Source organism: Bufo gargarizans, chromosome 5 (assembly GCF_014858855.1).
Source record: "Bufo gargarizans isolate SCDJY-AF-19 chromosome 5, ASM1485885v1, whole genome shotgun sequence".
NCBI classification, from domain to species: domain Eukaryota; kingdom Metazoa; phylum Chordata; class Amphibia; order Anura; family Bufonidae; genus Bufo; species Bufo gargarizans.
Window position 1 is genome coordinate 376,667,239 of NC_058084.1, and position 9,896 is coordinate 376,677,134.

At 42.3% G+C, this 9,896-nt stretch overlaps 1 protein-coding gene across 1 annotated transcript; it reads left to right on the forward strand.

Moving 5' to 3' along the window:
* Nucleotides 1-1,770: 1,770 nt before the first annotated feature.
* LOC122939460 (52 kDa repressor of the inhibitor of the protein kinase-like) lies at nucleotides 1,771-4,422 on the forward strand. The gene is made up of 3 exons (XM_044295533.1): nucleotides 1,771-1,942; nucleotides 2,690-2,838; nucleotides 3,343-4,422. The coding sequence occupies exons 1-3, from the start codon at nucleotides 1,771-1,773 to the stop codon at nucleotides 4,420-4,422; spliced, it is 1,401 nt and encodes a 466-aa protein (XP_044151468.1).
* The last annotated feature ends 5,474 nt before the right edge of the window (nucleotides 4,423-9,896 follow it).

The following is a 9,896-nucleotide window of genomic DNA, read 5'->3' on the forward strand; positions in this document are numbered from 1 at the left end:
TTTATGTACAGTATACAGTAATCCTTGCACTATGCCATACAATATACAGTATAATTCATACACCATGCTATACAATGTACATATCCATACACCATGCCAATATACAGCATAGTTCATACACCATGCTGTACAGCATATATTATAATCCTGTATATACTGTACAGCATGGTGTATCAATAAAATAAATAAATAAAAAGGTATCTCTGCATATCGCAATACTCTCGTATTTTATCTTATTTATATATACTTATTTAGTTTTTTTCAGTATGATTAACTGGTGAAAATTATTAGTGCCCCCCATTTTTGACTGTGTATCTTCTGTGCCCCCCCCCCCCCCATATATTGCTCCTAGAGTTGCCGCTGCTCACTGCTGTAGGGTACCAGCTGGATAGGGAGCTCAGGGAGGAGGCGCCGCAGGCAGGAGGGAGGATGGGCGAGCGCAGCGTGACTCACTAGGTCACACGCACGCCGCCGACTTTATGAATGAAGCAGGTGGCGCGGGCACGTTACATAGTAGTCACGCTGAGCCCGTTCTCCAGGCCTGCCTGCCTTCTCCCTCCTACCTCACGTGGGACTTGACTGTTGGCTGTCTGTGTGGCTGCTATAAATGCTAGCCTAAAGTAAAGTAATAAATAAGGAGGTAAGCCTACAGGGCCCAGCTGCCCAGGGCTGGATGAAAGATTATTTTTTTTATTATGCCTAGCGCCTAGTTAGTGTACTGTGTTACACATTAGGCAAGTCATCAAGATTATACTAAGTGAGTGGGGCCCCATGTAGTAGAATAGTCACTGCTCGGGTCCCCGCGTTGTCATTATAAAAGCAGATGCGACGTATGCTGAGTACTCACTTCTTGGCGAGTTTAGCTATTTTGTTTACTATATTATATTTGATCTATTTTTAATGAAGTACCCTGGTGTCTCAGTACGAGTATTGCTGCACTGTGGGCCGAAGACTTCCAATGACAGCGCGGCTCCGTGACTAAGATCCGATTTATTTAAGGACTCTGTGATCACGAAAGAACATTTTGTACATGGAAGCGTCTTCTTTTCTTTATAATTTTGCAAGCAACAATAAACAAACATGACTGGATCTCCAAATTGGGATTATATTCTTGACAATAACACTGCAGATGAAGACAAACATAAGACGCAACCCTGTAACGGGCATTCACAAAATGCATGTCTATGGGCTTTTTGCATTCATTTTTTTTTTTTTTTTTTTTTTTTTTGAAATTCCTGTTTTCTCCATGGCCAAAATGTAATTCAATGATGAGGCAGTTTCTCTTCATTCAGTAACCTAAAAATGCAAACATAGGTAAAAAATGCAGAATCAAAAACGCATCACGAAGTATGCGATTACGCACAGTTTGTGTGAAACCTACCCAAGTGCAGAAGTTGGTACAAGATGGAAAATAAGTAATGTTTTCACTACAATCGAGAAATCTGGAGTTCTTGTTAGGCTTCTGTATGGATCTTCATGGGACACTTACATTGGATGGTTCACAACTTCCCTTATCCTGTAATGTATGCTTCTGACCATCACTTCACTAAGAAAATTACATTTTTTCAGCAGCTACCCAGGTGGCAATACAGATTTAAATAGACTTCGAAAGGCTTTCCATCTGGACAAGGAAAGCTGGTGAATCTCGGTAGTCCTACCAGGCATACTACATTCTTAGTATGTAAGTAGCAACTACATTAGAACTTTACCTAAGTACCTAATTCTTTTATACAATTTTATTGTGTTTTTCTCGTTCCAAGACCATTCAAAATGCCACCGCCTAAGCCTTCAGGTGCACAATTCCGCAAAAGGAAACAGAAAGAGAAGAGTGAAGATGAGAAAGGTGCTAAATTCATGGCTATGTTCTTGCAGAAGGAAAGTCCAGCAGCTAATCAAAATCAACAGAATCTTTCTACTGAAACTGCACCAAAAGATTCTGAAGGTCAGACCACTTTGTCACTTCAAGAACATGGTACTTCATCTGGACATGTGCAGCAGACTTCAAGTAGTGTGCTCTCTACACCTGAACCTGAAATATGTGGCCCAGAATTTCCATCAGAAACTGAGCAATCTGAACCAGAAAACATAGATGCATTGTCCTGTCCTCAACCAGAAAGTAGTGTTGAAGAAAGGGATTCTGTAAAAGCACCTGAACTCCCACAAAGTTCACAAAATAAGACCGCTTTCCCCAAACAAGATATTTCATTATGGCCAAAATCAATGAACAGTCGAATGCGAGACCACATTGTCTTGCAAGGACCACAGCCCTTACCTGCTTCAAATTTTGTGTACCCCCAAGACAGGGACAACCGTCATTTTTCATCATTCTATGGTTACGTTGTGCTACCAAACAAGGAGCAGGTACTTAGGCGATGGCTTCAGTACTCTGTTTCCGCAGACAGAGTTTACTGCTTTTGCTGTAAATTGTTTGATCCTAATCCAAAATCTAGACTTGGAACTGAAGGCATTAACAACTGGAAACATGTTGGTGATTACATTTCATCTCATGAATTATCTAGTGCACATATAAAAGCACGTCATTTGTGGATTGATGCAGAGAACAGCCTTAAAAAAAATGCAGGCATTGATACAGATTTGCAAGCCCAGATTACACAAGAACGTAATCGCTGGAGAGAAGTGTTGGAAAGAATTATAGCAGTAACTGTATATTTGGCAACTAATAATTTAGCTTTTCGGGGCTCATCAAATAAATTATATACACCAAATAATGGACTTTTTCTTGGGCTTATCCAGCTTCTTGGCAAGTTTGAACCAGTAATGCGAGATCACTTAAAACGAGTTACCTCAAAAGAAGTCCATGCACATTACTGTGGAAATATAATCCAAAACGAAATAATTAACTTAATGGCCTCTCAGGTGAAAAACTGTATTTTAGAAAAAGCCAAAAAAGCTAAGTACTTTTCTGTGATGTTAGACTGCACACAGGATGCGAGTCATACAGAGCAACTATCGTACACCTTACGGTTTGTTGACATTGATAGTGAACATGTTTCAATAAGGGAGCACTTTATTGGCTATCGCCCGGCTAGGGACACATCTGGTAAAGGTCTTGCTAGCCTCCTTTTAGAGGAAATTTCTAAATGCAGCCTGGATATGAACAATTGCCGAGGACAAGGATACGACAACGGTGCCAACATGGTTGGCATGAACAAAGGAGTACAGTCAAGAATCTTACAACAGTACCCTCGGGCATTTTTCAACCCATGCGGTTGTCATAGTTTAAATTTAGTTACTGGTGATGCTTCAAAGTCATCAGTGAAATCTGTCAATCTGTTTGGTGTTCTGCAGAGACTTTACACATTGTTTGCCTCATCTTCTAAACGGTGGTGTATTATTAGTGATCATGTCAAGCATCTCACCCTGAAGAAAGTGTGTGCTACACGTTGGGAATGTCGAGTCGAGAGCTTAAAAGCAGTAAGATATCAATATGTCGAAATTCATGATGCTCTCTTAGACTTAGAAGAAAATCTTGATGATCACACTCTTGCTTCAGAAGCAAGATCTCTTTCTGCAATGATGGAGGACTTCAGCTTCATTGTCACTCTTATCATATGGTATGATCTTCTCTTTCAGGTACACATTGTGAGTAAATCCATGCAGTCCAGAGACATGGAAATAACTCGTTGTAATAATTTGTTACAAAATTGTACTGCATTTGTCAAGAAATTTCGGGATTCTGGATACGAATCTGCAAAGATTGCTGCCATAGAAATAGCCTTGGCCTTGGGCATTGAAGCACAATTTATGACAAGAAAAAGACCTAGCAAGAAAAAAAGATTGTTTACCTATGAGAGTCAAGATGAAACTATTACTGATGCAGAAGAGCATTTCAAAATATCCGTTTTTTATCCCTTGATAGACAACATGACTGTTTCATTGGAAAGGCGTTTCTCCCAGCTATCTAAACACAATCAACTGTGGGGCTTTTTGTACAACATTATGAGTTTGCCAGAAAAAGAAACACTACAAAATATGTGCAAGACATTAGAAGACATTTTAACCCAGCCTACAGGGGTAGACCTTGAAGGGAAACAGAGTGACATCGATGGGCAACAATTGTTTGAAGAGCTGAAACAAATTCAGCCAATGATTTCCCAATCTTCAATTACACCTTTGGAAGTTTTGGAACTCATAAATTACACACAGTCACATGATCTTTACAGAAATATATGGATTGCAATGAGGATTTTGCTGACTATTCCCATTACCGTTGCAAGTAGTGAAAGGAGCTTCAGCAAACTTAAATTGATAAAAACATATCTACGTACCACAATGACGGATGAAAGGTTATCATCACTTGCAATTCTTTCCATTGAAAGTGAACTAGCTGAAAAGCTAGACTATTCAGCAGCTATAGATGCTTTTGCAGCTGCAAAGTCTAGAAAGGTGGATTTTTCATAAAACTTTTTCCATCTGGTTGGTTAATGCCATTCTCCTGTATCACAAAGCACTTTATCAGGCAAGAGGTGTGCATCATTGGTTTCTCAAAATTCAGTCGGTTTTGAAGCATTCCCTGCATTCTTCCATATGAGCCTTGCCATCTATGCTTTGAAACTGGTTTTATATGTTACTTGGTTTTTGTACATTTACTTGCGTGTATTAGTTGAGACCTGCTGTGATTGGGGTTTAGTTAGTTATTAAATGCTAACATGACAGTTTTTTGGTTTTGCACATTATTGATGATTGTATTTCATGACTACTGTTCTAAGGGCATTGCCTTCCTTTATACTGCAGTTCTTCTCTATCACTCTGCCTAGGACTTTTAGCAGTTTAAGCAGTAATTTATTATTTTCTTTTGTTCTAAATAAATCTTGTGTGCTCTAAAAAAATAAATATATGGTGAGACGGTTGCAAGTACTCTTCTGATATGATTTCATCGAGCAGTTTTGATGGGGGGGGGGGGGGGGGGGAGTTTTTTTGACACTCGCCCTGAGAGAAATTTTGCCTAGAAACTGCACTGGTATGACCCTATATGTTCTGTAGTGCTGTATGTAATGTTTTCGAAGAATGTCTTTGAAGGGGTTGTCTGCTTTTTTTTTTTTGCATGAGCGCTACCTTCTCTGCTCTGTTTACCTGCTCATCACTGCAAATGCTACGACGAGCAGGTGAACAGAACAGAGAAAGCAACTCTCATATGAGCGCTGCCCTCTCTTCAAACAGCTGGGGGCACAGAGGACATTACTACTATGGAGGGGTGTCATGCCCTGCTCGGACAGTGTGCGGAGGTCTGTCAGATTGGCAGCACGTGTCTAACCTTTTGTTTGTTTTGGAATCATGCTGGATCCGCCTTCCTTCAGGTGCTCTGGGTGGGGTCATTGGCTTAAATTGCCTTCAATCCCAGAGGGCCGTGTGGGTTATAGAATTCTGTCTGGCCTTGGATTCAAGGAAGGAAGGAAGGATTGTCTGTTCCAGCTAAGATAAGTTTGGTTTATGTTTGTGTTGTTTGCGGTCTAGGCTATTTGTGTGTCTTCTGCCCCTTCTCCCCTTACACCATCTCAGGGATTCCAGGGTGTTTGCAGTCTAGGCACGAGGACACTTCATTCCTACCATCTAGGTCTGAATGTGGGCTTAGCAGCATAGGGACAGAAGTCAGGGATGTGCTAGGAGGTGACCTGCCCCCAGCATCTAGCCTAGACACTTGTGTATTTGGTTGTCTGTGGTCCCGAGGGTATAAGTGGAGTAACCCAAGGTTCAGTGCTGGGTCCCCTATTCATTTATTAATGATATCGAGGACGGGATTAATAGCACCATATCTATTTTTGGAGATGACACTAAGCTATGTAGTACTGTACAGTCTATGGAAGATGTCTATAAACAAGCTGATTTGAAAACTCTGAGTGATTGGACATCAACTTGGCAAATGAGGTTCAATGTGGACAAATGTAAAGTTATGCATCTTGGTAGTAATAATCTCTGTGCTTCATATGTCCTAGATGATGTAACACTGGGAGAGTCACTTATAGAGAAGGATTTCGGTGTTTTTGTGGATGGTAAATTAAATAACAGTATACAATGTCAATCAGCTGCTTCTAAGGCCACCAGGATATTGTCATGCATTAAACAAGGCATGGACTCGCGGAGCAGGGATGTAATATTACCACTTTACAAAGCATTGGTGCAGCCTCATCTGGAATATGCAGTTCAGTTCTGGGCACCAGTCCATAGAAAGGACGCTCTGCAGCTGGAAAAGGTACAGAGGAGAACAACTAAACTGATAAGGGGCATGGGGGGGGTCTTAGTTATGAAGAAAGATTAAAATAATTGAATTTATTTAGTCTTGAGAAGAGACGTCTAAGGGGGGACATGATTAACCTATATAAATATATAAATGGGCCATACAAAAAATATTGTCAAAAACTGTTCCATGTAAAATGCCCTCAAATGACAAGGAGGCACTGTCTCCGACTGGAGAAGAAAAAGTTCAGTCTACAGCAGAGGCGTTGCTAGGTTAAAACATTCGGGGACTAGGCCCCTGATGTTTTGTCCGGCGCCCCGAATGTCCTGCCTGCCTGCTAGATACAACTGTATTGCCATCCACAGGACGACAATACAATTGAATCTAATGCAGTGGAAGAGCTGAAGGACCTGTGGTGACATCACAGGTCATGTGAGCAGTAAAACAGTCAGTGGTTGAGAAGGACCTGCGATGATGTCACCATCATGTGACCAGTGCAGGAGAGGGCGGCAGTGAAGAGGGGAAGAAGCTTTGGTGATGTCTGCTACATCAGGAGAGGTAAGTGAAGGGAGAGGCAGAGCAATGCTGGGAGTTGTGGTTATTTAACTGGGACTGTATGTTAGGGCAGAAGGGAGGGATGTTATTTACATGGAACTGTGTGTTGGAGGTGGCTGGGGAGGGGGTCATGTTATTTACATGGGACTGTATGTTGATAGTGGCTGTAGGAGGGAGTGATGTTATTTACCTAGGACTGTATGTTGGAGGAGGCTGGGACAGGGTAATGTTATTTACATGGGACTGTATGTTGAAGGCGGCTGTGGTAGGGGATTATGTTATTTACATGGGACTGTATGTTGGAGGGGGCAGGGGGATGTTATTTACATGGGACTGTATGTTGGAGGAGGCTGTGGGAGGGAGTGATGTTATTTACATGGGACTGTATGTCGGAGGGGGCTGGGGGAGGCAGTGATGTTATTTACCTGGGACTGTATGTTGATGGCAGCTGTGGGAGGGAGTGATTTTATTTACATGGGACTGAATGTTACAGGGTTCTGAGGGAGGGAGTGATGTTAAATATATGGGACTGAATGTTCAGGGGCGATGTTATTTACGTGGGACTGTATGTTGAAGGTGGCTGGTGGGGGGAATGATATTATTTAAATGGGACTGAATGTTGAGGGGGTGATGTTTACATGGGAATGCATGTTGGAGGTGTCTGGGGAGGGGGTGATATTATTTACTTGGGACTGTATGTTGAAGGCTGCTGGGGAGGAGGTGATGTTATTTACATGGGACTGTATTTTGGAGGGGGCTGTAGATAGAGAGGGATGTTATTTACATGGGACTGTATATTGAGGGGGCTGGAGAGGTGTGTGATGTTATTTACATGGGACTGTATGGCGGAAGGAGGGAAATAGTGTTATTTACATATTGTATGGTGGAGGCGGGAATATAACAACAGGGGGCACTGCAAATCCAGAGGACATTATAGGAGCACTATGGGGGGGCCTTATTACTGCTGAGGGGTCTGTAGAGAGCTTTATTACCACTGGGGGAACAATAGGGGGCCTTATTTGTACTGGGGGCTCTGTGAGGGTATTATTAATACTGGAGGGCTCTTCTACTAATGGGGGCACTCTTGGGGAGCATTATCACGGTTGCGGGAACTGTAGGGGGCAGTATTACTATGGGGGCACGTGGTCACAGCAGGAACAGTGGACAGTTTTAAAAAGGGTTTAGATGAATTCTTAAAAGTAAACATTAACACCTTAATATAAAACAAGACAATACTTCCAGTCCGTTAATAGATGGAAAATGCAGCGAGTCTCCAAAGTGATGTGGGTTCAGTTCACATGAAGCATAAGTGGACAAATAAGATCGCACGTTTTTCCTCCTCTTAGAATCCAGGTGTATCCCCTCTCACCACGTCAAGAGAAGACCGGGGTCCACAGACGTCCTTTCTATAATACGTCCTGTGGAACACCAAAGTGCGCTGATAGTGAAAATACCGCTATTCAGATCTTATGCTAATACTCACAAGCGCAAGCAGGTAAAGGCACATCAGGTGGAGTCAGATTTTCCTTTTCCCTTTGTATCCGCTCATACAATAAATGCTCCTAGGAAGAGTGTTGATTCCATAGTGCAACACTATGGAAGCAACACTCAATAGATGTATAAAAAGTAATGTATTATACTCACAAGCGTCAAATAGTCAAATAGTAAAATGTTCCGCGTCCTCAAAACAGCCCAACCCGGGTTTCGCACCTATGGCTTCATCGCACCTTAAGGACCAGGCCTTTTTTTTGCAAATCTGACATGTGTCACTTTATGTGGTAATAACTTTAAAATGCTTTTACTTATCCAGGCCATTTTGAGACTGTTTTCTTGTCACATATTGTACTTCATGATAGTTTTGAAAAAGTTGCAAATTTCTATTTCTCTACTTTTATAATAGATAGTAATAACTCCAAAAATAGGTGTTACTTTATGTTCCCCATATGTCTACTTCATGTTTGGATCATTTTGTAAATGCCATTTTATTTTTTGGGGACGTTAGAAGGCTTAGAAGCAAATCATGAAATTTTTCACAAAATTTACAAAACCCACCTTTTAAGTCCACGTCTGAAGTCACTTTGTGAGACTTACTTAATATAAACCATCCACAAATGACCCAATTTTAGAAACTACACCCCTCAAGGTATTCAAAACAGATTTTTACAAACTTTGTTAACCCTTTAGGAAAATGGAGATAGAATTTCACTTTTTTGGCAGATTTTCCATTTTAATCCATTTTTTTATGCTAACAAAGCAAGGGTTAACAGCCAAACAAAACTCAATATTTATTACCCTGATTCTGTAATTTACAGAAACACCCCATATGTGGTTGTAAACTGCTGTACAGGCACACGGCAGGGCGCAGAAGGAAAGGAATGCCATATGGTTTTTGGAAGGCAGATTTCACTGGAATACTGTCATGGTCTTACCTTCTCACTGTTCTCCTTCGTTTGACATGTGCTGGCGGCCATCTTGGTTTCTGGGTTTCTTGTAGCCTCCCACCCTGCGGCTTCTCCTTCCCACTGGGAGGAGCTGGATGCCTAGCTCATATATATAGGAGGTCTGTGGCTTCAGTTCCTTGCTTGGTCCTCCTGTGTTCACATGCTTCTAAGACTGCTGCTGCTTCTGGTTCCTGATCCTGGCCTCGTCTGACTACCCCGTTGGTTCCTGATCCTGGCTTCGTCTGACTACCCCGTTGGTTCCTGATCCTGGCTTCGTCTGACTACCCTTCTGGTTCCTGACCTCTGTCTACGCAAGACCCTGCTTCGGTTTAGCCATCCGTTTGGACTTTTGCTTACGGCTTGATTTTCAATAAAGCCTTCTTATTTTCCACTTATCTCTTGTTGTACGTCTGGTTCATGGTTCCTTGACATTAGGACCAAGCCATGAATTCTGACGGTACAGGGCCATCCTCGCTACCTACGCTGGTTGCCAGACTTGATCAGCAGGATCACCTGTTGGGTCGGTTCGCTGTGGCGTTGCAAACCCTGCTTGAACGCACGGCTCATTTCGCTTCCGTTGCCGATGGGTCGGTTGTCGCTCCTGGGCCCGCTCCTACTGCCACTCCGGTTGTTGCGCCAGAGTCTACCCCGACACCTGTTGCTGCGCCTGCGGTGTTTCGGGGTATGACCGGTTCTGCCCCCCT

Coding starts and splice junctions, on each gene's coding strand:
- LOC122939460 (XM_044295533.1), top strand. CDS start 1,771: ATGCCACCGCCTAAGCCTTCAGGTGCACAATTCCGCAAAAGGAAACAG. Junction 1,943..2,689: donor TGCACCAAAAGATTCTGAAG/GTCAGACCACTT, acceptor CTAATAATTTAG/CTTTTCGGGGCTCATCAAAT. Junction 2,839..3,342: donor ATGCACATTACTGTGGAAAT/ATAATCCAAAAC, acceptor TCATCTTCTAAA/CGGTGGTGTATTATTAGTGA.